The sequence below is a fragment of the Ruditapes philippinarum genome, unplaced genomic scaffold (genome assembly GCF_026571515.1).
Source record: "Ruditapes philippinarum isolate M1 unplaced genomic scaffold, ASM2657151v2 ctg6780_1_1_1_1, whole genome shotgun sequence".
Classification (NCBI taxonomy): domain Eukaryota; kingdom Metazoa; phylum Mollusca; class Bivalvia; order Venerida; family Veneridae; genus Ruditapes; species Ruditapes philippinarum.
This window is the reverse complement of record NW_026853787.1, coordinates 21,107-49,043: the sequence shown is the minus strand read 5'-3', so window position 1 is coordinate 49,043 and position 27,937 is coordinate 21,107. Positions and strand designations below refer to the sequence as shown.

General features: G+C 32.2%; 1 protein-coding gene across 1 annotated transcript; it reads left to right on the top strand.

The window, feature by feature from the left end:
• Positions 1 to 3: 3 nt before the first annotated feature.
• LOC132737874 (structural maintenance of chromosomes protein 1A-like) lies at positions 4 to 15,680 on the top strand (the record flags this gene model as incomplete). Its single annotated transcript, XM_060725243.1, has 14 exons — positions 4 to 32; positions 632 to 767; positions 1,302 to 1,379; positions 2,081 to 2,292; positions 2,908 to 3,070; positions 3,592 to 3,650; positions 5,472 to 5,667; positions 7,111 to 7,179; positions 7,770 to 7,903; positions 12,817 to 12,938; positions 13,303 to 13,388; positions 13,904 to 14,122; positions 14,885 to 15,097; positions 15,564 to 15,680. Coding segments are annotated over 14 exons (1,833 nt in total), but the record flags the coding sequence as incomplete, so codon positions are not given.
• Positions 15,681 to 27,937: the final 12,257 nt, after the last annotated feature.

Sequence of the window (27,937 nt, the reverse complement as noted above, 5' to 3'; positions counted from 1 at the left end):
AAACGTGTGGAGAAGTTAAATGATTATATCAGGTAATTCATGTACTACTTGAAATCCAAAAACAGTAAATAAAGTAATAAATCTGTTCTTTCAGGGATTTTTTTTGTTAACAGATTGGCGATGTATATCATCGGTTGAAATTTTGTTAGAATTGGTTGTGTTTTCAACCTGCAAATTAAAATAACCACGATGACAATGATTGTGTTGATATTTGGCATGTATATATGTATGTTATATGAAGACATAGGTCAAGTTCTATTTTTGCTGCTATCAGTTTTATTATTGTTTAAGTAATGCTCCATTTAATCCATATTTTCTGTGAAATTATTGGTTTCCTCAGGATAGCTTTTGATAGATACCTATAATTGTGTAATTCGGGACATAAGTATGTTCTATCAAAACACAGGTTAAGTTTAACTTAGCTGCACTCAACCTATTATTTAAAGAGTTGTGCCCCTTTTGAATTTGCTATCTTGCATACCTTAATTGTTAAAGTTGACATTAGATCATAACTTTGTCTTTCAATCTAGTGTCTTTAAATAACAAATGTCTTACAGTAGCCACAGTAACAGTTTGGAAATGTGATAAAATACAAACCATGAGCATAGTATGAAATGTTTTGTCATTACAGACAGAGTACTCAAGCTATAGAAGAACAAAGAGTAGCTGAAGAGGAACTAGGAGGGGAGGTTACAACTGCAAATGAAAGAATACAACAAATTGAAAATGAATTATGCTCAATTGGTGAGCAACTTAGTGAAGCAAAGGTATGTTTATGTTTTTTGTCATTAATTTTACTATGTACATAATTTTAGTATGTTTATGTTCTTGTCATTAATTTTAATATGTATTTAATCTGAGGTTTGTTTATTTTCTTATCTTGAATTGTTCTTTGAATAAATTTTAATCATAATGATTAATTCCCTTGAATCTATTTGAGTATGAATTTTATGAGTGCATGTTTTCATAAAAGAGAATTGTTGAATTATTGGTGCCTTAACCAGAAGTATATTTAAATTACTTTGGCATTTTCTGCTAGGAATCCTGAACTCATTTTTTGTGAGAAAGCTGCCTAGCTAACTGAATGGTTTGAAGTTGTACAAGAAACCTCTTTGTGTCTTAAATGATGCACAAAACTGCAGCCTGGGTATTCTAATTAGACCAGATTGCTGTGTGTCAATAACAGTATTAATATGTATTGAATACAAATGTATACAAATATCTTCTAGAACTAAGTCAAGATCAATTTTCTAATATCTTATTTTGTTTTAAATATACTATTATTTTCTCATAATGTATAGGTTGATAAACATGAGTCAGCTCGAGCTATGAAGAAAGCAGAATTATTGGACAACTTAAAGCGTTTATATCCTGGTGTGGTAAGTAATGTTAATGCATACGCTTTGTTATTATAACAAATTTGTGTTTAGTTTTTTTGCTTGACTCTTTGAAAAACATATTGTACCCACCCAGGGGTCAAGTGTTGGCATCACTGTCTCATTTTGGTTAAGTTTTTGCATGCAAGTTGGTATCTCCAAAACTACTGAAAGGAGTGAGTTAAAACTTCACATTCTAGTGACTGATTTAAGAGACATAATATGAGGTCACTGATCAAGGACCTTGATCAGTAACATGGATTTTGACATAATTATGGCCCTTTTTGAACATAGAAAATTCAATGTTATCCAGGCTCTTGTTTTAATTTCAAGCACTGAGAATAGTCCAGCACACTGTCCTTTGTTTGCTCTGATAGCTGTTGTATAGAGGCAGTTTAGTGTCCACAAATACTTGGACCACTTTAATGAATGTGTGTACCATGAGCCTGTAGTATCATGATGTATTATTATATATATTTAAAACTAGGTTTGTATTTATCTTACATACTGACCGAAACCTATTATAATTATTTGCAAATTGATAATAATGTTTTTGGGATTTGAAACATTGTCAAGTTAGCAAAGAATTGTTGCATTGTCAAAGTAGTATAATATTAGCGTTATACAAAATCAGCAGTTTGAAAATGATTATTTATGTATTGTCATAATTATCAGCAAAAAAAAATGATGTTTATATTTGACAGCATGGACGATTGATAGATCTGTGTCAACCAAGTCACAAGCGATACCAGATAGCTATCACCAAATGTCTTGGTAAATACATGGACGCCATCATCTGTGACACATTGAAAACAGCAAAGGAATGTATCCAGTATATGAAGGAACAGAGAATTGAACCTGAAACCTTTCTTCCCCTTGATTATCTAGATGTGAAACCTGTTAATGAAAAACTAAGGTAAGGTTATTTGTTCTGAAGAGCATCCGTTTAGCAGTGTCTCAGTCATAAATTGACAGGCATGTACCTCATATGTATTGAGTATCCTAACCTGCTAGCCACAACCGGTTCTACCCAGGTAACGAGTGCATACCAAGCATATTGAAATGTGACCTTGACCCCTATATGACATTAACCTTTAACCTTTTTAGTTCAAATGTTAAAGTTCAGGTAATATTACCATCACTAGTTTTTTATTCATTAACAGATTTGGGCATTTGACTTTCACATAATCATTTTGTTTCAATATTGTATTGTAGTAATTTTAGTTAATCTGGTTGCTAGTAATGTGATGTGTAACACTTTCAAAAATTTACACTATATTTGATAGTGTTATAGGCTATTTCAATATTTTTTAAAATGATAATTAATTCAAATACATTTTTTCCCACTTTTATAAAGCTTGAAAGTTGCTGTATGATATTGGTGATGTTAATGTGGCTTAATAACACACAAAAAAAGAATGTAAGATGACAATAGAGAATTTTATCATAAAATTTTGTATATGAAGCATTGACCTGCTGTGGTTAAAAATACATAAAGTTCCAATAACATTGATTTTATAATTTTTTTTAGGGAGATTCGTGAACCAAAGAATGTAAAATTGGTAGTTGATGTAATCAGATACGAGCCTCCATCTATTAAGAAAGCTTTAATCTTTGCCTGTGGAAATGCTCTAGTTTGCGAGACGGTAGAGGATGCTAGGAAAGTGGCGTTCGGAGGGCATGAGAGACATAAGGTATGTAATACAGGCTTGAGAATAAAAAAATGCACACATGTTAGTTAAATAATATTAATATCCATTAGGAAATACTGACATGAGGTAGCAATTATTTAATGCATATTAACACAATAGAGTTTTCCTCTTCTTAGGAAGTCTTGTGTTGGAAACTCTTAAATATAGGTTTCGTTGCTTGTCAATGAGTGGCGGCATGGCTGAGTGGTTAACTTGTTGGACAATTAATCTAAGGTTTGCTTACTTTGGGTTCAAACCCCTTTAGGGACAAGCAGTTGTTTCCTTGAGCAAGAAACTTTACACTCAATGTGCAGTACTGGTTGGTTCCAGGAACGGATTCGAAAGGGTGTCTATAGGCTTACAGCTTCCAACACAATTGAACTAAAATAAATTCTGTGTAAACCAATTGATTTTAATAAGAATTACTTAAAAATGATAATTTATGCTGGTTCCTTAATTGAAATAAAAAAAGCATAAATTATTGATAATAATGTTTAAAATAAAACATGTTTTCTATTTTGCAGTCAGTAGCATTAGATGGTACATTGTTCCAGAAGTCTGGTGTGATCTCAGGAGGTGCTAGGTATGTCTGGTTTAATATCTACTTAATATGTTCCTCTCTGTAAGGGTGAGTGAAAAAATATGGATGGCATAAACAGTTAGTCAGTGCAATCTGCGCAGATTTTGTTACACATTTTGATCCTGAAGTAGTTTGATACTGACAACAGACAAGGTGAATGTTCTGGCTGGATAGTTTATTGTTGTAAATGAAATCTCAAATACATGTAGTTACATAAGTTCCCATAGTGAAACGAATGTAGAATGCACATTACTGTGACATCTAGATTGATTTAGATTAACAGGAAAGTCTAAACAATAATTCCCCAAGCAACGCTCACTTCGGGTACTGAAGAAATAAATCCGAAGAAACGAAAAATAGCCGAGCCAGAACTCCCTAAACATATCGAGGAAACTAACGTATCCAGGTTTAAAGTTTTAAAGAAACTTAATATTCATAAGAAATTAATAGAGGCCCTTCATAATCGAAGAAAAGACGAACCTAAATCACATATCATTCTCCGACTTATGCTTTTTATGCTTAAGAAAACATGTTTTCAGTTCAACAGAAAATTTTATGACCAGATATCAGGAACAACTATGGGAACAAAATGCGCCCCTAGCTACGCAATAATATTCATGGCACATCTTGAGTCGAGATTTCTACGAACACAAGTATTAAAACTGAGATACATAGATGACATATTTATGATTTGGCCGCACAGCAGACAGGAATTGAATTCCTTCATGGCCTGTTTAAACCAATTTCATGAGTCAATTAAGTTTACTTATGATATCAATCCCAAGGAAGCTAATTTCTTAGACACTCAATGTAGTAAGGACAACACAGGTATTCTTCAAACTACAAATTTTGAGGAACCCTCCTCACCGTGTAGTACAGTAATGGTTTGCCAAGATGAGTATGGTATGTTTAGTGAAACAAACAAACTCATTATAAACATTGGACAGATTAATGGGTTATTAAACAAAGCATAATTAACTTGTGATCCTTTTTATTCAAACAATATACATGATATACTTAATGATAAGCTCGTTGGAACAGTGCCAAAACTATATCTATTATTAGCAACAATACTTCTATTTATAGTAACAAAACACAAAAAAGTATCCCTAAATAACAGTACTTCAGTAGTTAGATTTTGATATTTTTTAAGCCTGATGAAGAGTATTGTATTACTCGAAACTAGTAGCCAATAAAAACTTTTTAAAAATGACCTGGTGTTGTACGTGTGTTCCTCACCTACTTTATTCATTATTAAATAATTTGGAAGAATAAAATTTTAATTAATTACCATAAAATAGCCTGCTTGATCAATTAAAAAAAAACTATAATTATTATTACAAATGTCCGATTCAAATTATTGTTTTTTTTTAAGTGAGTTTAAACTTTGTTCTAAAATTTTAAATATAACTGAATACTTTTGCCTTTAGAGTTTTTAAGCTTTAACAACCACAAGGACTTTTAAGATCTTGGGTATTACACCAAAACAGTAGTTTGTTTGTTACCTTCGGTTCTAGCTTATTGATCACAAATTATGGTATAATGGTATGTAGTGTTTAGGTCAATCATTGCGTTAGAAATGTAGAAGCATGTTGAACTATTGAGATGCAAAAGATTGCACCTATTGGACAAGTGCATACCAAGATCAGTAACCACACCCATGTTATCTGATTATGCTTTCCCCTGTTTGCCATTCAACCAGTATATATTTTGAAATTTCCCCCTACACTGATACTTGGCTTTTTCTAGATTCATAGATAGACATGTCCATTTAATATATTTATTGCGATAGTGTTCGGCAGTTTATTTGTTGTATAATTTTAGTGATTTAAAGGCCAAAGCTAGACGTTGGGATGAAAAAATGCTGGGACAGTTGAAACAGAAGAAAGAAAAATTGACGACAGAATTAAAAGAAATGTCAAAAAAGAAGAGAAAAGAATCAGAATTAAATACCATTCGTTCACAGATTAAAGGTCTTGAGACGAGATTGAAATATTCCATTACAGACAGGGATAATACAGTATGTTATACTTAACTGTCAGCCTTGATAAATAAATTAAATCATTCTTAAGTGTCTTTTCTTAATCAACAATTATACAATAAGCAGAAAGAGAATAGAAAACAGCCTTCAAGACAGTCATATAATCAGAATTAAAACTGCTCTATAGTATTTCTGTAAACTTGGCATGTTGTCATTAGAATATGATGACATGAATATTTTAAGCATGGGTTTTTTTTTCCAGGATTTTGGGAACATGACCAATACCCATGGAATTGGGAATTTAAGCGATGTTTTGTTAAAAATTTGGGGGGGGGGGGCATGACTTAGATTTGGTAGTAATGAATTGAATGCAAAGAATCACTGTCTGGGATGACGTCTTTAAACATTTAAGCACCATATCAGTGAAGATGCCCGTATTTTCAAAGATTTTAGTATCGTTATTATTATGGGTTACACATGTGGGTTACACATGTATGCGAACTTTTATACAAATAGGGTTATGGTTATGTTTGGATAAGCCAAGATATGGGAGATTTTAATATGTTTATATTTTCTTTTAAACAACGTATTGCCGACTGTTTGGAGGCAAAATTGGTCTGACGACATCCATTCCTCTACTAGATGTGATACATACACTGCATTTAAATCTTTATTGAATGTTGAACAATATTTAACTATGGATTTGCCATTTCTTTTTAGGAAATCACTAGCACGTTTCAGATGTTCAAATTATAGGTTTAACATAGAAATTGGGCGACATTATGGTATTGAGAAATCAGATAGAATATGTCCATACTTTTTTATTAATAGCAACCGTTTAGTTATTGAACATAAATACCATGCCTTTTTCATTTGTCCGAAGTTTGATAGTATAAGACAACAATATCTGTTTAATTGGTATAAGGGAAGACTAGAACCAGTTAATTTCTCATACTTAATGAAAACCGAACATCATCCTACATTAAAAAGTTTAGCATTGTATGTAACCAAACTTATGACTAATATTGATAAGAATTGATTTGTTTCAAATAATTTTTTCTAGACAATTACATGAATGTCTATTGTATAATGTTTTATAACAAAAGTCTGACTTTCTTTTCTTTTTCTTTTTTTTCATGCATTAATAGGACTAGTTTTTGTATTTTTTTATTTTTTTTTTCATTTTGGAACTTGATACTACGTGTTTTACATTAAGGGTTGTGGTAATATGTATATTCTCTACCTTGTTGTACAATGTTAAAAATTATGGAACATGCTACTATTTTGTATTTCATATCTTGTGACACAATCAGATGTATATGTTTTTCCCTGTGGATTGTGAAAATAATATACTATTTTCAATTGGGAATATGAAGGAATATCAACTATAAAAAAGTCTGTGTTAAGTGGGGGGAAAAAGTTTGAATTTTATCTTTTTGTCTTAATAATTTTGTGTATATATGAAGTATTTTTGTATTATAGCAAAATAAACATCTAACACAGAATGAGAAAGATCTGAGAAATTATAAGGAACAAATCCATTCATTTGAGGTATGTACCAGTATTTGTTGATCTGACTGGGAAAATCTAAGAAAATTGCTTTATTTCATATCTACATAAACTACAGACAATGTCATTGTATAAAAATAATTTGGTAATTTTAGTCTTATATGGATAATGTGTATGTAATTTGTAGAGAATCATAAAAGAGGTCTATTATGACTGTTTCTTTATTAAAACCTGGGTAATGAATAAAGAGCAAAGTGAACTTGCACATTTTCATTTTGCAATCTGTTCAGATGTGACAGTGTTGTTTGCTAAATTGTAGTATTTTATTATTTGATTCCCTCAGAAAATTATAATCATTGAACAAAGATATTTGTAATAATTTTGATAAAAAATATGTCGAAAGTAGTATCTTTACCCTTGCCTGCAAGCAGAAATAGAAACCATCCATGCCACCAGTCTGATTATGTTTTACACTGCTTACTTCTGCCAGTACAGATTTTGAAATTTTCCTTAAAAATGATGAATATTTTTGTCCTTATTTAAAGATGAGCAGGTCCATTTCAGATAATAAGGTAATGGTTAAACATATCTTTGCTTATTATATTTGAATAAATGTATGAAATTTTGTACAGCCTAGAATGCATCAGTTAGAGAGATCTATGAATGAAAGGGAAGACACAATAAAGGCATTGAAGGATAGAATGAACAGGGTAGAAGATGAATTGTTTGAAGATTTCTGTGCCCAGATTGGTGTGGAAAATATCAGGTTAGTAACATACCACTTTATTATAATCAGCTGAAGGAGACTTGTTGTATATTAGCAGGTTTTTTTTTTTTAAATGTGATAATTCATAAATGGCCATCAAGTGTGCTGGTATCATTATCTATTTTGCTCCGTATTTTGAAACAAACAAACCAGCTTGGAATACAATTCTGAAGTAAATCTGCAACGAAAAATAATTATAGGTTAAATTATTGGTTGCTGTGTTTTGTTGTGTTGCAACGTTTTAAAAATTGTTTGATAAAGTTGTGTTGTTTTCCATCCTTGTAAAATAATGTGATTTGTTATGTCAAAAAAGAACAACAATAAAAATTTGTATAATTAGATGTTCTCTCGTTGGAGAGAAACTTAAAAAACAGTCAGTCTGACCAAACTCATTCATGAGACAAACCCGCTATTGAGACCAGATATGCAAAGTCCCTTCAGTGGTCTCATTAGGGAGTTTTTACTGTATATATATACCACAATATCTCAACAACATCTGCTATTGATTATCTTTAAAAAAATAATTAATACTATTAATTTTTTTTGAAAGCAGATTGTTTAATTTTTTTAGCTCACCAGAGCCAAAGGGCCAGAGTGAGCTATTAGTATCAAAGGTGGATGCTCCGTCGACCGTCGTCATGCGTCAACAATCGTCTTCTTCTCTGAAACTACTAAGCAGATTTACTTCAAATTTGGTCTGTAGCATCCTTGTGACAGTCACACTTGAATTTGCTCATGTCATTCCAATTGGCCCCTTTTAGAGGTCAGCAGAGCTAAAAATAGAAAAACCTTTAAACATCTTCTTCTACAGAACTAATTGATGGATGATCACCAAACTTTGTCTGTAGCATTCTTGGGTAGTCTTTTATCAAGTTTGCTCATATTAATTTGATTGGCCCCTTTTAGGGGTCACTAGGGCTAAAAATAGAAAAACCTTAAAACATCTTCTACAGAACTAATGAATGGATGATCACCAAACTTTATCTGTAGCATTCTTGGGTAGTCTTTTATCAAGTTTGCTAATATTATTTTGATTAGCCCCTTTTAGGGGTCTCTAAGGCTAAAAATATAAAAAAAAACATTGAACATCTTCTCCTACAGAACTAATTGATGGATGATCACCAAACTTTGTCGGTAGCATTCTTGGTTAGTGTTTTATCAAGTTTGCTCATATTAATTTGATTGGCCCCTTTTAGGGGTCGCTAGGGCTAAAAATAGAAAAACCTTTAAACATCTTCTACAGAACTAATGAATGGATGATCACCAAACTTTGTCTGTAGCATTCTTGGGTTGTCTTTTATCAAGTTTGCTAATATTATTTTGATTAGCCCCTTTAAGGGGTCTCTAAGGCTAAAAATAGAAAAAACGTTAAACATCTTCTCCTACAGAACTAATTGATGGATGATCAGCAAACTTTGTCGGTAGCATTCTTGGTTAGTGTTTTATCAAGTTTGCTCATATTAATTTGATTGGCCCCTTTTAGGGGTCTCTAAGGCAAAAAATAGAAAAAACGTTAAACATCTTCTACAGAACTAATGAATAGATGATCACCAAACTTTGTCTGTAGCATTCTTGGGTTGTCTTTTATCAAGTTTGCTAATATTATTTTGATTAGCCCCTTTTAGGGGTCTCTAAGGCTAAAAATAGAGAAAACATTAAACATCTTCTCCTACAGAACTAATTGATGGATGATCACCAAACTTTGTCTATAGCATTCTCAGTTAGTGTTTTATCAAGTTTGCTCATATTAATTTGATTGGCCCCTTTTAGGGGTCGCTAGGGCTAAAAATAGAAAAAAAAACTTTAAACATCTTCTACAGAATAATTGATGGATGATCACCAAACTTTGTCTGTAGCATTCTTGGGTAGTCTTCTATCAAGTTTACTCATATGAATTTGATTAGCCCCTTTTAGGGGCCGCTAAAGCTAAAAATAGAAATACCGTTAAATGACTTATTTCTAGAGAACTAATTGATGGATGATCACCAAACTTTGTCTGTAGCATTCTTGGGTAGTCTTTTATCAAGTTTGCTAATATTATTTTGATTGGCCCCTTTTAGGGGTCTCTAGGGCTAAAAATAGAAAAACCTTTAAACATCTTCTCCTACAGAACTAATTGATGGATGATCACCAAACTTTGTCAGTAGCATTCTTGGTTAGTGTTTTATCAAGTTTGCTCATATAAATTTGAATTGCCCATTTTAGGGGCCACTAAAGCTAAAAATATAAATACCGTTAAATGTCTATATCTAGAGAACTAATTGATGGATGATCACCAAACTTTGTCTTTAGCATTGTTGGGTAGTCTTTTATCAAGTTTGCTCATATTATTTTGATTGGCCCCTTTTAGGTGCCGCAAAAGCTAAAAATAGAAATACCTTTAAATGTCTATTTCTACAGAACTAATTGATAGATGATCACCAAACTTTGTCTGTAGCATTATTGGGTAGTCTTTTATCAAGTTTGCTCATGTTAATTTGATTGGTCCCTTTTAGGGGATGCTTAAGCTGAAAATAGAAAAACCTTTAAACATCTTCTACTACAGAACTAATTGATGGATGATCACCAAACTTTGTCTGTAGCATTCTTGAGTAGTCTTTTATCAAATTTACTCATGTTATTTTGATTGGCCTTATTTAGGGGCGCTAAAATTAAAAAAATATATATACATTTAAACGTCTATTGCTACAGACCTAATTGATGGATGATCACCAAAATTTGTCTGTAGCATTCTTGGGTAGTCTTTTATCAAGTCTGCTCATATTAATTTGATTGGCCCCTTTAAGGGGATGCTTATGCTGAAAATAGAAAAACCTTCAAACATCTTCTACTACAGAACTAATTGATGGATGATCACCAAACTTTGTCTGTAGCATTATTGGGTAGTCTTTTATCAAGTTTGCTCATATTAATTTAAGCCTTTAAAATTAAAAATAGAAATACGTTTAAACATCTTTTCCTACAGAACTAATCAATGGATGATCACCAAACTTTGTCTGTAGCATTTTTTGGTAGTCTTTTATCAACTTTGCTCACATAAAATTTGATTGGCCCCTTTTAGGGGCCGCTAAAGCTAAAAATAGAAAAACCCTTAAACATCTACTTCAGAACCAATTGATGCAGGGTTCGAATTTAGCAATATTTACTACTAGCTAAAATTAGCTTGTGCATTTTATGCTTACTAGCTAAAATTAAAAGTGGCTAGCTGAAATTGAGAACGCAAATTTATTAAAATGTGATGTAAAAATCATATCAAATTTTCGGGCCATATGGAGTTGTAGTTGGCCTCTTCTTTCTCTGACCATTGCATTGGATAAGGTGGTTGTTATAAATGACAACAGTCATAAGCTTTTGAAAAAAAAAACTGACTTCATTATGAGAGAATAATGCCATGGATCATGTAATGTTGAAATAGAATGTCTATGCTGGTGATAGCCTTCTTAAATAAATATGGTCTTACCCCTCTACTGCTCTAGCCTAGGCAGTTTCTACAACCTAACAAAAAAATGGCAATATCCCTCCCTAGCCTAGGCAGTTTTTATTGCACCCCGACCCGCTCCCAAGACCATATAAAAGATTGGACATAACATAATGGACAGAAAGGGGCAAGACCATATTTTCTTTCCATTCTGGTTAATAAATAGACAGAAAATCTAATTAAATATAAATTCCTTAGTCTAGATACTCTGTCTGCAGGTGCAAACATTTATATAAATTCCTTAGTCTAGATACTCTGTCTGCAGGTGCAAACATTTTACATGTTTTGCAGGCCATTTGAGTCACGGTTGATGAATCACCCATAACTATAATCAGGTGAACATTAAGTTCCTACAGTTTTTAAGCTTGCAGTTACTGCCTTCTCAGACGTTTCCTCGATATTTGATATGCAATAGAATCTCCATCAGATTTGTCTGCCGGCCGTTTCGTCATTAGAAAATTCGTTAAAGACTTTGAGACATTTTGATCTTGCTTATTTCACGTGATAAAGTCAAGACTGAAATACTGTTCGGAAAAGGCGTAAAATGAAACAAACAATCGAACAAGCATAACGGGAATCGGATTTTCCAGTACATGTCTATTTATAAAGACCAATCAGAGACTGTTACAAAATTATCTACGAATCGCAGTGGCGGGTACCGATTGACGTCATTTTTTCCACGCACATGCCCAAAGAATGGGCAACCCCCTAAAAATCGGATTTCCGCAATTGTATTTATAGCGAAAATGCGCAAGACTGTCTTTATTTTGCGGTGTTTTAAGTTTTGTTTCAAATTTTACACAAACATTTTATTGAAAAGAAGACTTTTATATATTTGGGTCTGTTTTTTATTCACTCGCTAATAAATGCGAGTGTCTTTTATTGTTACTCGCTATTCAGAATTTCTACAAGCTATTAGCGTGTTTGCGTGCCTAAATTCGAACCCTGTGATGGATAATCACCAACCTTTGTCTGTAGCATTCTTGGGTACTCTTTTATCAAGTTTGCTTATATTAATTTGATTAGCCCCTTTTAGGGGCCACTAAAGCTAAAAATAGAAAAAAACTTCAAACATCATTTCCTACTGAAATAATTGATAGATGATCACCAAACTTTGTAGCATTCTTAGGTAGTCTTTTATCAAGTTTGCTCATATTAATTTGATTAGCCCCATTTAAGTTAAAGCTTGAATGCCCCAGGTCATGGCATTTCTTTAAATTATTGTTTAAACATATTCTATGCTCAAATTTAATATTAGAATATATTGACATTCCAACACTGAAATGCAATTGTTTCTGGTGAGCGACTCAGGGCCATAATGGCCATCTTGTATTTTGTTTATTACAGTGTAATTTTGTCATCTGTCAAATTGCATTATACCTTTTAGATTTCTTATTCTATAATTTATAAATATAGTGTATTTTATAATTTACAGACAGTATGAAGAGAGAGAATTGTTAGTACAACAAGAAAGAGCCAAGAAACGTTTGGAATTTGAGAACCAAAAGTTCAAACTGCAGAACCAGATAGAATTTGAACGGTCCAGAGATACTCTCGGTATAAAATTTTGTTGAAATCTTAGCCTGTGAAATATATTCTGGTACTTTATGTTACAACTTATATGTGTATGTTAGAAAGACAATGTTATTCAGTTATATGTAGGTAATTGTAACTTTTATAGATTATATATAAATAAGGAGATACTTTGACTAGATTAAGGACATTGTCTAAACAGTAATGATGTTCTTATATAGAGGACAGTTGTTGTCAGGGTAACTGACCATAGCTTATCTTCCCCTCACTGCTATGGATGAGCATTTCTTTTCTCGTAAGATAACTATCCATTTAGATGACTGAAGATCTTTTGTCCCCTTCCTGTATAGTTTATGTGACTTTAATTATAAATTTTCTCTGTATGCAGCTAATGTTATGAAATGGGAGAAGGCTGTGACAGATGATGAAAAGGAATTGGAGAAAGTGAAAAATGACGAGGCAAGAAATATGGAGGTAAGTCAAAATTCAATGTACTGATACTTAATTGCATATTCTTTAAATATTTTACAACAAATTAGAATTTACTTTGAATGTTTATTGGCATTTAATGAGAAATTTTGATAGCATTTAATGGCCCTTTTATGAATGTGTCATTTTTCAGCATGCCTATGCTTATTGTATAGGTTTTCAATATCATAAGACTATTTATATTTTTCTTATCACACAGCCTCTTGATATGTGGTATCCAGCATTAACTCATGGTCCCATATTGTGGGAATCAATTTCAGGTCACTCATCCACTTCCTCTTTACTGACATAGTTAAATTTTCGACATAATGGTCAATAGTAGGAAATTTTCATATCAGTATTCTCAGCAACTACTTATATCACAGCCTCTTGATATGTGGTATCCAGCACTAACACACAGTCCCATACCGTGGGATTTGATTTCAGGTTTGTCACTCATCCACTTGACATGAATTTCAGTCACATTTATTTTTATGAAATATTTGATCTTTGATCCTTAGACAATAGATAGAGAGATGCAGAAAGCAGATAGATGTAAACAACAGAGACTGACTATAAAGTCACAGGTAGACGACTTCGAGGGACAGATTAATGAGATCAAGAAGCGACTGAATGCACAGAATAAAGAGATTGCTGCAGCACAGAAACAAGTTGCTGGCCATGAGACTTGGCTTGAACAGAAACGTGCTGATAGACATAGTCTGCTGAAAACTTGCAAGGTTTGTTGTGTTAAGATTGATTATTACCTTGTCTGTTTTGAAGCAAATATCCATCTGTTGCGATTACTGCAGCGTCGTTGTCATCATGCAAGATTTTAATTGCAAGCTATTACTCAATATGGAATTTGGAATGCTTGCTTATCATGAAAAGGCACATTAGTTTGACATGTGACATGATTCTGAAAGCAAAATTTTTGGAGTTATGCCTTTTTTAAACTTTAGAATTTTTAATAGACAAGCCTTAACACGACATGCAGTGCTTTTGTTATACAAAGGTATAAATATATGCATATCTAAAAAAATATAACAAACTGCAAAATATGTTAATTATCAAAGACTGAATTAACAATGAACCTTCTGAATTTTCTTAAATGGACTTATCTGGCTTCCACATTACCAGTTTAAGGGATATCAAGATAAAATTTTGAAAGTTAATCAGCTAACAATGTATAATCTGGCTAGGCTGTAAGGTAGGTGAAGGTTGGCCTAGCTCTTCTATACTGATAACAAAAGCTAGTCAGTTTCGATTTCAGCAGGGTAAGGGTTGAAAACTTGAGATTTAAAAATTATTGTCTTTGCAGTAACAGATTTAAAAATTATTGTCTTTGCAGTAACCTATGTTCACATAGTAACTTGATTAATTAGTGATCGAGTTTCTGTGATATTATGGTTTCTATATTAATGGTGTAAGTCTTTTAATGCTTTAGCTGACACTTGAGAATTGAAATAGAATTATTATAACTTACTAAATTAATTGTATAGATGGACAACATCAACCTGCCTATGAGAAAAGGCACGATGGATGACATTACACAGGAGAATGAGCCGTCCAGTGCCATGGATGGTACCCAGATGGATGGTACCCAATCAGAGACAGGGCTCGACAGTATGAGCAGTAAAGGTGCAAAGAAAATATACGAGAAAGAAGCTTTGATCATTATAGATTACTCTGGTTTAGATGATGATCTCAAAGAGGTAGGGTTGTTTGTAAAGTATAAGAAAATATGTTAAAGAATGAAATTCAAGAAACTTCATGATAAGACAATTTTAACACAAGCATAACTTTTTATCTTATTTTAGACAAGTGCCAATACATGTACCCATAGCCTTGATTGAATCTCATCAAAAACATAGCAAAATAATCATGTTTTGAAGTTCTGCATACATTTGTTTATATTCATGGTACCTTATGTGTCAAATTACTTTTACATTAGTAGTTTAATAATATTTTATTGCCGATAATTATATAAATATACATTAATTTTACATCAACATTTCTACAAAATATACAAAAGGGTTGGGTTTAAAGTTGTAACATTATTGTGGGCCCTTCCTTGCTACATTACTCATGTTACTGATTGAAAAAAATCACAATATGTCATTGTAAGGAAAAATGGAATATCATGTGACTAAAGTTGTTACAAAATTATTTTTTCTTCAGATTGATGACCCATCTGAAGTGAAAAAGAATATTGAACAAATGACTAAAGGGGTATCTGATATGGTGTCTACATTACAGAGAATTAATGCTCCAAATATGAAAGCTATGGAAAAGTAAGTTAAATATATGAAAATTGCAAAAAAAATCACTATTTTGCATTGTTTTTTTTCCCATCAAAACTGATTTCAAAGTGCTGCAACTTTTCAATGAATTGAGATAGAGTAAAAGGCTTCTCAGCGTTTGTTACTAGTTACGAAAAAGTAGTCACTTTTTTTAACAACATTTCTCAATCGAAAAAACAGTGTTTTGGGCCTAAACAGGGCATTTTTTCACTGTTTGAGGCCTCAAAAAAAAAGGGGGGGGGGGGGCAAAAAGCTGCCAAAACACGTCTCTATGAGGTAAAAGGTTAATTTGAATGGTTTAAATATTGAAAAGTGGAGATTTTGGTTGTCAAAGTACTGAAATTGATCGTGTCATTTGTAATGATGATTTACTTAAAAAGTATCTCAAGTTGGGTATCTCATCATTATATGATTCTTTCAATTTCTAATCTTGTGTTCTGATTTTTCTCCCTGTATAATGTATGCTTAAAGGAACTCCACTTGAGGTTTTTAGCTCACCTGACCACGAAGTGGTCATGGTGAGGTATAGTGATGGGGCTATGTCCGGCGTCCGGCGTCGTGCGTCGTTCGTCGTCAACAATTGGGTTGTTAACAGTCTAGCAGTCACAGTTTTGATTGGATCATCATCAAACTTTGTCAGAATGTTTGTCTCAATGAAATACAGATCGAGTTCGAAGATGGGTTATCTCGGGTCAAAAACTAGGTCACAGGAGCTAAAAATAGAAAAAGCTTGTTAACACTCTAGAGGCTGCAGTTTTCATCCAAATATTCTGGAAATTTGTCAGGAAGGTTGTTTTGATGATATCTAGGTCAAGTTCGAAGATGGGTCATCTCCGGTCAAAAACTAGGTCACAGGAGCTAAAAATAGAAAAAGCTTGTTAACACTCTAACAATTGGGTTGTTAACAGTCTAGCAGTCACAGTTTTGATTGGATCATCATCAAACTTTGTCAGGTATCTAGGTCAAGTTCGAAGATGGGTCATCTCGGGTCAAAAACTAGGTCACAGATTCTAAAAATAGAAAAAAATTGTTAACACTCTAGTGGCTGCAGTTTTCATCCAAATATTCTGGAAATTTGTCAGGAAGGTTGTTTTGATGATATCTAGGTCAAGTTCGAAGATGGATATTCTCAGGTCAAAAACTAGGTCACAGGAGCTAAAAATAGAAAAGCTTGTTAACACTCTGGTGGCTGCAGTTTTCATCCAAATATTCTGGAAATTTGTCAGGAAAGTTGTTTTTGATGATTTCTAGGTCAAGTTCGAAGATGGGTTATGTCCGGTCAAAAAACTAGGTCACAGGAGCTAAAAGTAGAAAAAAGCTTGTTAACACTCTAGTGGCTGCAGTTTTCATCCAAATATTCTGGAAATTTGTCAGGAAGGTTGTTTAGATGATATCTAAGTTAAGTTCGAAGATTGGTCATCTCCGGTCAAAAAACTGGGTCACAGGAGCTAAAAATAGAAAAAGCTTGTTAACACTCTAGTGGCTGCAGTTTTCATCCAAATATTCTGGAAATTTTTCAGGAAGGTTGTTTTGATGATATCTAGGTCAAGTTCGAAGATGGGTCATGTCCGGTCAAAAACTAGGTCACAGGAGCTAAAAATAGAAAAAGCTTGTTAACACTCTAGTGGCTGCAGTTTTCATCCAAACATTCTGGAAATTGGTCAGGAAGGTTGTTTTGATGATTTCTAGGTCAAGTTCGAAGATGGGTCATCTCAGGTCAAAAAACTAGGTCACAGGAGCTAAAATAGAAAAAGCTTGTAAACACTCTAGTGGCTGCAGTTTTCATCTAAATATTCTGGAAATTTGTCAAGAAGGTTGTTTTGACGATTTTCTAGGTCAAGTTCAAAGATGGGTTATCTCCGGTCAAAAACTAGGTCACAGGAGCTAAAAATAGAAAAAGCTTGTAAACACTCTAGTGGCTGCAGTATTGATTCAAATATTCTGGAAATTTTTCAGGAAGGTTGTTTTGATGATTTCTGGGTCAAGTTCGAAAATGGGTCATCTCAGGTCAAAAACTAGGTCAAAGGAGCTTGGAATAGAAAAAGCTTGTTTACACTCTAGTGGCTGCAGTTTTGATTCAAATATTCTGGAAATTTGTCAGGAAGGTTGTTTTGAGGATTTCTGGGTCAAGTGCTAAGATTGGTCATGTCCGGTCAAAAAACTAGGTCACAGGAGCTAAAAATAGAAAAATCTTTTTAAACACTCTAGAGGCTGCAGTTTTTGATTCAAATATTTCTGGAAATTTGTCAGGAAGGTTGTTTTGAGGATTTCTGGGTCAAGTGCTAAGATTGGTCATGTCCGGTCAAAAACTAGGTCACAGGAGCTAAAAATAGAAAAAAATCTTTTTAACACTCTAGAGGCTGCAGTTTTGATCCAAATTTCCTGGAAATTGGTCAGGAAGGTTTGTTTTGATGATTTCTAGGTCGAGTTTGAATATGGGCCGTGTCCAGTCAAAAATTAGGTCACATTGCCCAAATATGGAAAAATCTTTATAACACGCTAGAGGTCACATGTTTGACTCAGTTGTCATCAAACTTGGCCATGATGCTTGTTTAAGACATTGCTTGGATGCGGTTGTGTCAGGTGAGCGATCCAGGGCCATCATGGCCCTCTTGTTTAACATGACAGGACTGGAAATTATTTTTCGAGATTATTACTCAATTTGATGGAGGTCTATACCAACATTTTATATGCAAAATTTCAGATCATTACCTCCCTTCGTTTTCAAGAACAATTATTCTATTAGTGAAAAATGACCCAAATTGAAAAGCGTTGCAACGCTTGTCACTCATATTGAACTTAGAATAGCACAAACATATGATTTTTAATGTAATTCTGAGTATATTTCTTAGTTATTTTTATATATATGTTACTGTTTTAAAGGCCACAGTTGATCTATGTGGGAAATTAAAATTTTATCTTTTTAGTCTTATAAACCTTGTCTGGAATGATAAAATCTATAAAGTTTACTGTTTAGACTAAATTAATTTGCTTGGTTAAAGTAAAGCTGTCATAAAAGTATCTGGTGTAATTAATGAAGTAATACTTGACTGTTGGATGTGGACAAACCCTTGATCTATGGGTTAGTTGACAAAGATATTAATCATCTGCATATCATTTCCACAGGAAATCTTTTATTGGAGTAAGTTTAAGGGTTAATACAATATTTAGGAATAAATTAAGAGTAAGAAATATCAAGGTATTACAAATCTTTATACCATAAGAAATACACAATATCTTATATTTAATTCAGGTTGGGAGGGGTGAAAAAAGGGAAAGGGTTAAAAGGGGAAATTTTCAGAAAAAATTTTGGGAAAAATGCCGGGAAAAGGGGGGCCAAAAAAGGGCAAAACCAGGCCCTTTTGGGAAAAAAGTTGGGGAAAAGAAAGAAAATTGAAAAGTTTTTGATTTTTTTTGAATAAGGGTATCAACAAAAATTGAGGGAAATATACAAGGTAAAGTAAACGTCACTGAAATTTGATTGGACATTGAAATTATAGATTTAAATAGAGAAATTATAGGGCCATTTGACTTCACAATATTTGTTTAAGATTTTTTAGATACATTTAGAAGTCCAAAAAAATTTAAAATAAAATTTCCACAAAATTTTTAACTTTTTTTATTTTCATTTTTAAGTCCTTGGAAAGAAACCAGAGGGGCCCCGGGCCCTTTTCCTAGGAAAAGGGGGAAAAAAAAAAACCCCAAAACCGAAACCGGGGATGGTGTAAACTAAAAAACTGTGAAACACCGGGGAAAAAGATTCGACCCCATGGAAAAATTTTTCGGGTTCCTGGGAGGAGAGAAAACTGTAGCGGTTTTACCCTCAAATTTTTTTCCCATTCAAAAGGAATTTGAATACTTTTTTTGTTTTCATTTTGTAGGGGTTCGTTTCAACCTTAAAGTAAAAAATATACAAAATTTAAGGGGCTTGGGCCCTTAAAACAATTTTTGCACCTGGGAAAAAGGGGGGCTAAAACCCCCCTTTAGTTTTAAATTAAAAAAATTTTTTAATGATTTAGTAGAGTTTTGAGAGGTTTTTTTTTCTTCTTTGAGGAATTTTCCCGTCAACTTATTAAAGGTTTTTGTTCTTTTCCAAGTGTAGTGTTTTGCCTATTTGTAAAAAAAATATATCTCACCATGCATACAGGTTAGATTTTTTAGATTGTAAAAATTGCAGTTGTTTAAATTATTCAAAAATTAAATTCTTGATTGTCCCTGAAAAAAATTATATTTGAAATTGTTTAATTAAGAGTAAAAAATTAATATTGATCTAACATTATCTTTTTTTATTAGCCTTTTGCTTTTTCCCTTGGCTTTCTCTGTATATGTTTAACACGAAAGTTTTTTACAAGGGGTATATAATATTTTACTTTCAGTTATGCAACCAGCACCATTCTTTGTATTGGATGAAGATAGATGCAGCTTCTTGATAAATACAAAATATTGGAAGGTATGTTTTACAATGGGTTGACTTTAAAGGGATAACAATTTGTATATGGGCCAGGAAAGGTATCGGCTGTTTACCACATTCCTTCATTGCTCTGGACGGTTGAAAAGCCTTCTGTAATATGAAGAAATAATTAATATGGAGAGAGATTTTTCAAAAAAGCTTCCTAACGTCCAAATCCCAGTAAAATTTTATTTTATGTACTTTATTAAATGTAAATGTATGGATTATAAATAAAATATTGTTTTTTAAACGAAATAATTGAAAATAAAACAACAATGATTCCATCCATTTGAAATGACACTAGTTTATAGAGTAATTGGATAAGGTGGCAAAAATAAAGTAAAAATTGGTATTGCACGGCCATGCATATATTTAGACTTCATTAGTGTTATTATAAACCCATAGCATTAAGACATGCTAAATGTACGGCGATATACTACAGGCGGGTCAATGAAAATGTTTACGGGTCTTTATCTTTGGTATGTGCTAAATAGAATATTAAATTTGTGTAAGTTCATTACTAAAATTTATTGAACTAGTTGAATAAAAATGATATGCTCGCCAGTTGGCTCGCATAATATAATTTTTATTCAACTTGTTAAATAAATTCAGTAATTAAACTTACACTTAAATTCCCAAGTATCCTCTACTTTATTTTTATTGATACCCTGCTCTGATAGGTGCTTGAAGCATAATATTTCCACATTTTTTAGTACTGAAAATTTTTTAAAAAACAAAAATCTGCAATGTGAAACATTTTTTCCTGACTATGATATGCAAGGTAAGCCTGCCTCTGTGTTTGTTGAACAGGCAAGTCCATTGCCACTTGTTTTCCCAAGAAAATCCTTAAAGTTAAATAGCATCTATCGTCACTATTTTCAGGTAGCGCGCATAATATTTCGTGGAGGGGAATTCACAAACATTTTCCAGTTGGTATTGGGTCATCTCTTCTCAAGGGGAGGAATTTTTACAACAGGGCTGATGCCTCTGATTTGGTAATATACCCAGAGGGTAAGGTTTATAAATAAATGGTATACTTATTTATATTTCTGGTTTTAAGGTTTGAATAATTCAAATACATAGAGATAGTCATTACTTAACCTTTGGTGGTCCCTGTCAGCGGGCAGTATCCATATTATACTTTAAGTTTTTTTTGTTGTTTTTTTTGTACTTTTCAAAATGGATATACTAAAAACAGTTATTAGATAATAGCAGGAAAAGTTTTGTTATGCTCTCCGAAGGGTGAGCATATAAGTCACTGTTTTTTTTTGCCTGTCCGTCTGGTTGTTGTCCGCCCACTTTTCTTGTCAGGGACATAACTCTGTAACAACAAGAAGTATCAACATGAAACTTTGTAGGGTAGATAGATCTCATTGGGTAGATGTGTTGAAGAACCTTAGCTCTGCCTTGCCCTAATTTTTGAAGGGTTTATTGGGCCCTTTGTTAAATTTTTAAACTTTGGGAAGGGCATTGGGGTCCCGGACATAACCTGAACACTATAAGAAAATAGAAACCAAAAATTTTTGTAGGTAGATAGATATCATTGGGTTGATTTTGCAGGGGCAAAAAAAAGTTCTCTGTTTTCCCCTAATTTGGAAAATTATTGAAATTTGGAACTTTGCCCCGGGACTTAAATTTCAAGGGGGGGTATATCTTTTCTTGGTGAATAGCGGGGGGAAAAAAAGGGTATATAGAATAAAAGGGAAATTTTCCCCCCCAAATGAAATATAAAATGATTTAAATAACTGGTATTTTTTTTGGCAAATAAAATTTCCCCTCAAATTTTTTGTAAATTTTTAAAAATTACCCAAGTTTTGTTTAACAAATTTTTTTAATTGTTTATTTTAAACTTTTTTTTTCCCCAGCAAAAGGGGTTTTTGGGTGTAATCAAAAATGTATTTAACATTGGATTGACACATTTACGAGGACCCACACCCAATACGAGGACGTTGCCCGGCGGGTTTTAATTTTAATGTTAGTTGGGGGAAAATAAAAACTTTTTCTTTTTAAAGGGAAAAACTTTAAATAATTTTTTTTTGTTAAAAACAATAAATATTTTTTCAAAAAAATTTTAGGGGCTGAAGAAAAAGAAAAAAATTCATAACACCAAATTTTTTTTCGTTGTTTTTGGGAAATTTGGGAAAAAAGTAAAACTGTAAAAGGAAAAAATCCCTTTAAAAAAAAAAAATTAAAATTTTTCTTTTTTCAAAAAACTATTTATTTTTGAAAAATAAAACTTAAAAAATTAAAAAAGGGAAAATTTTTAAGGATGTTTTTGAAATGTTAAAAACATTAAGTTTTTTGGATAAAAAAGTGTTTTTTAAAAAAAACCCCGTCAGAAACCTGAAAATTACGGGAATGTTGGGGGGGGGGACAAAAAGGGTTCCAAACTTGAAATTTTAAGGGAGTGCCATGGTGTGGTGTGTCCATTAAAGATTATTCCCCTTTTTTTACCTTCTAAAATGTTTCAAATGTAATTTATTTTTTCTACTGGGGAATGGAAAATTTTACTAGTTTTTCAATAAGGGGAAATGGTTGGGGCAAAAATTTTAACATTTTTGGGGATAGGGTGGAATTTTTTCAATTTTAATCATGGTAGATTGTAATTGAGTGTATATATTGGGAAAATGCGTAATTGAATTTGGGCAGCCCTGTTTTTACAAACCTGATATTTGTAAGGAAAATTGAACTTTGCCATACATTTTTGTTAGAAATATATTTTGAGGGATAAGTAAAGTAAAAGGTTGATTGCCTAGAAGTTTGAATTTTCTTAATTAAAAACATGTATATTTGAAGAACTTTTGAAAAAACTTAAAATGAAATTTAAATACCATAGTTTTTAGACCAGTAGAAGTTTAAAATGGCAATTAAAATTTTATGTAAACCCCGTGTCTGTTGTGAACTATTTCTGTGGTAAAAATTTTTTATTCTTCTTTAACTTTATTAAATTATAGTAAAATGATATATTGCAATGGTTTCCCTTGTATACATGTTTTGTTATTTAATCATTGGGGAAGTCATATTTTCTGGAAAATGGGGTGGTGTAATTCATATTAAAGAAGATCTTACTATTTCATGTTTTATTAAAAATGTTTTATTTATCGTATTTGAACAATTAAATGTTAAAGCTTATAACATTTTATTGTGTTTGTTTGTTAACAAGTTTGTATTCCGCATGGTTGATAACCTGTTCCCTGAAAAGTATAAAACACCAATATGTACAGAACAAAAAAAATTGAATCAAAATAAGGTACGCAAAACATGGTGTGCTGCCAATAGGGCCAAGTTTTGTACTGAACATGAAAAGACAAACAGATGTGGATGTGAAAGCCTTTCCCTGAATAGCTTGGTATTTTTTTTTTATAACAAGACTTCCTAAAAAACGACAGGGGTTTTCCCGGGATTTTTTTTAAAACCAAAAGAACAGAAATTTTGCAAAAGGGTAAAAATCTTTTTTAAAGACGAAAATGATGTGTAAAAAATTTAATTCCACCCCCATACCCTCAAAACGAAAATATACCAGGGGTGAAAACCCAAAATTTATTTTTATAGTTTTAAAGGGCTTTTCAAGAATTTTTTTGGACTAGGACTTTCCCGGGTCAGAAAAACTTTTTGGGGAAAATTTAATTTAAACTGGGAAGATAAAGGGGAAAAGGGTTTTAATGCTTCAAAATATTGTGTACAATTAAAAATTCTGTGTTTCCCAGATAATGATAAGGCTAACACGTTTTATACCCTTTTCCCCAAAAGTTCCCTTTGCCCAAATCATCACCCCAACAAATATCTTCACCTTTAAAGATAAATATGTTTATTATCATTTTGCCGATTGAACGTCTCGTATTTTGTTTACCTTGAGATATGTCATTGTACAAAAAATTTAACCACTAAAAAAATTTCGAGCTACTGAGTTTAATTTGGGAGAGCCCGCCAAAAAAGGTATTCGAGGGCATGGGTTTTGAGCCCTTGGGGCAAAAACTTTTAACCCCTTAAATTTATCACCCCCGGGGCCCCTTTGGGGGGCAACAACTAGGGGAAAATTTTAAAAATTTTAATTTCAATGTCGCGTATATAGTGAATATTGATGAATACTTTAGTTCTTGAACGAGAACAGGATTTTGGAAAGCAAACATAAAAAAAAAATGTGAATGATGTTTAGAATGTAAATGTCGTTTCAATTGTATGTACTAATTTATATCTGTCAATTTGATTAACTTTAAAGATATAAATAATTGGTCTGTTTTGTTTTCTCAAAGCCTTGTTCGTTCGACCAAAATAAGGGCCCCGTTTTTGGTCAACTCTTGCAAAACTTCTGGCGTTATTTTCCAAAATTCCTTTCATTACAATATGGGATGTACATTGTAAACTTTGCCTTTTAAATTTTTTTTTTGATACAAAGTTGAATAAATGGGTTTTTTAGAAATTTAAAATACAATATTGAAATTCTTTGGGGCGAGCTGTCAAAAAGTTGTCAAACCCAAAATTGGGCGAAGCTCTCACAAAAACTTTTGGGCAGAACTTTGTTTCTTCGAGTTAAAAAAAAAACATTTTGATTTTGGGGATTTTTGGGGACGAACAAAATTTTATTTGACATTTGGGCTTTTGGCCCTCCCTAAATAAAACCTTTGGTAAAAAGGGGGAAGCAATTTAACCAATGAAAACAGATAGGTTGTTTGAAATCTGAAAAAATTCAAAATGAGGTTCTTCTTTTTTCTTTTTTGATTAAATTTTAAAATCTTTTTGAACATTAAATCATTGCGAAAAGGCCCCCAAAATAAATTGGGTTCATTTTTTATAAGGGGGGAAGTCAAAGTTATTTCAAAGGTGAAAAAAAATTTCCCTTTTAAATGTTTTCCCGGGACTTAAATTTTCCCTTTTCTTTTAATTAAAGTTTATCAAAAATTAAAAATTAAAACGGGAAAGTCACTAATTTATATTAAATGTCAGCAAATATAAAGAATAAAATTTTTACTTTTACACGGTTTTTATCTGGGTAATATGATTTTGTTTTTTAAGGGAACTTTATTTGAGACGATTTTTTGGGTTAAAACAAAGTTGTGGGTTTAAAAAAAGAAAAATACACTGGTTTTTGAAATTCAGTCATGTATGTTCGAAGGGGAAACATTTGGGGCCCTTCTGGAGTTTTGGGTTTAAATTTTTTTTAAAATTTCTTTCCCCAAATCTGTTTTAATCACTGGGGAAATAACCGAGGCTCGGCCTGGAGTTTTTGTAAGGGAAATTTTCTTTAAATGACGAAGCCCGCCCAAAATTTTAATTTTTTCATGTTGTTGGAATCCTTTCTGCAGCGAAAAGTAAGGGGTTGGGAAAACGATAATATTGGTCATTTTTATTTTGCGAAATTCTAGGGCCTTAAAAAAATACCCAAGTAAGGGGTTTTTAAAATTTAAAAATTTAAAAGTTCCTTTTTTTTTCTTAGTATTTTCCCGCATATATTTTGGGTGGGAGCTGAACAAATCCCAAATTTTTCATGTAAAATTGACAATTTTAATTTATACAAAAAAGCTTATGCAACGTTTTAGGGAAAAAATTTTATATTATTTTATTAATTAAAAAGGTTAAAAAATTTTTTCGGGGAAATTAATTTATGTAGTCGTCTTCTGAAAACTCTTTTTAAAAAAAGGGGGGGGCATTTAATTTTTTTACCAAAAGCCAAACCCTCTTTTTTTTTTATCTAGATCTTTTATAAAAAAAGTCCTGGTTAATTATTTTAAAAAAATCATAAATGAGTTTTAAAAAATGTTAATAAAAGAAGTACTAAAATTTGGGGGGAAAAAAAAAATTTATTTCCCAAATGTTTTTTGAAGCTGTAGAACCTTATATCAATAACATTTTTTGTTTGGCCCCTTTTCCCAGGACTTAAAAAAGAAATTTCGAAAATCAAATCCAAACGGTGCTTGTTATTGGAAAAATTTGGTGAGGGGATTTTGAATTTATTTTGGGGAAAATGTCTTTGAAAAGAAATAAAATGGGAAGCCCCAAAGAAACCCGCTGAATTTTTAAATTTTTTTTTACTCTAATGAAAGCTTACTTTTTGGGGGCCCACCCGGGCCCCGATACCCTTACGGGTCAAATAAAAATTTGCCAATTTTAAATATGGGGTTTAGTAGAGATATTTTTCGAAAGTAACAAAAAACTAAATTGAATTGATAGCCTGACCCAAAGGTTTAAAATTTTCAGGGGTAAATAGGGTTTGGGGAAGCTTTTTTTCAAATTAAACAGCACTTGAACCCCGTATTGGTTTTTTCCAACAATTTATGAAGTTCTAAAATAGATTTTTCAACTTGATTTAAAATATAAAAATACATGTATTAATGTTTGTAAAATTAAACCTTGGGGTATCAAAACTATAACATTTCCTTTTTTCCCTTATTATAACAAATATTTAGCGGGGAAAACGAAATTACAAAGTTTTCATGGCTGTTTTTGGGTTTTTATAGTAATTTTAAAAATTTTTTAAATTTGGGGAAAAGTTCCTTATGTAGTTATAACCGGTTTTCATTTTTTTTAAAGGGCCAAAAAATGAACAGGTCTGTTTCCCCTCATTTCCCTTTCCCTCACACTTAACCCCTTTTTATTAACCTTCAGCTAAAGAACCCATTATCAAAACAATAATTTTTTTTTCGTAAGAAGGAAACTATCTTAAGTGCCCTCCCGGAAAATCCCAATGAGAAACAAGGGGCCCTTGATTTAAAATCTCTGACAAAAACGACATTGGCGACCCCTATATTCTCCTTAGTATTTCGAGGTTGATTTTTAAAGAACATAAACTTTGAAAACCCTTATTTTTAACCCCAAATTTCCCCGGGCATTTTTTGTAGATGTCCACCAAAAAGGAGACAATAGAAAAAAGCCAAGTCTTCATGTTGGTCAATTTGTTTGGGCCCCCGAAGGTTTAAAAACCTTTTTTGATTAAAAAAACAGTGGGGGCCCAATTTAAAAAACTTCAAAGGGGATTGGGGGATGTGCAAAGGGGGAAAATATTCCCCAAGGGGTTATGAAAATTTTAAAGGCCCTTTTGGGCCTTTTAAAGGTGGGTTTAGGTAGTTTTTATATTTAAAAAAAGCTAACAATAAAAATATATTATTAAATTTTAAATTTTTAATAACGCACACATTTTAAAAATTTTGGAAATTTGGGTTGCTGTAAAAAACAGTGGGGTTCCGTTTTTTACATTTGGGAAAGGGTACAATTGACATAAACAACACCCCGTAGTTAAAATCGTCAAAGGGCACATGGGGAAAATGTTTAAAACGGAGAATATTGAAGGGTGGCTAAAGTCTAAAAATTTAACGGGGTTTTTTTTTTAAGTTTAAAAATGGTCAAAACCCAAAAAAGTAAAAAAAATCTCAAAACCAAAAAGCATAAAATTTTTAAGAAATAAGGTAAAAAAAAAAATTTATATCCTTTGGGTATTGTTTTATTGGGAATGTTTATGCTTACCCAAATTAAAATTTTTGTCTTAAAATAACTAGGTTTTTTCCCAAAAAGGGTTCTTTTAAATCAAAGAAAAGTTTTTGGCCCTTTGAGGGTAAAACTAAAATTTCTCCGGTTTAAAACGAAAGATCAAAAAAAACAAGAAAATTAAAAAACCCTTTCGTAATTGACAAAAAACTTGCTTTTATTTAAAAAAAGATGATTAATTTTTTGACATTTTTACCACTGTTACGGGGCAAAAAACTGCTGGTCAACAGTCCCTCAAAAAACCAAAGGCAAAGTAGTAAAAACCGGGTATTATCCCAAAAATTTAAACCCGGTGTAAACTTTTTATCAAATGAAAATTTATC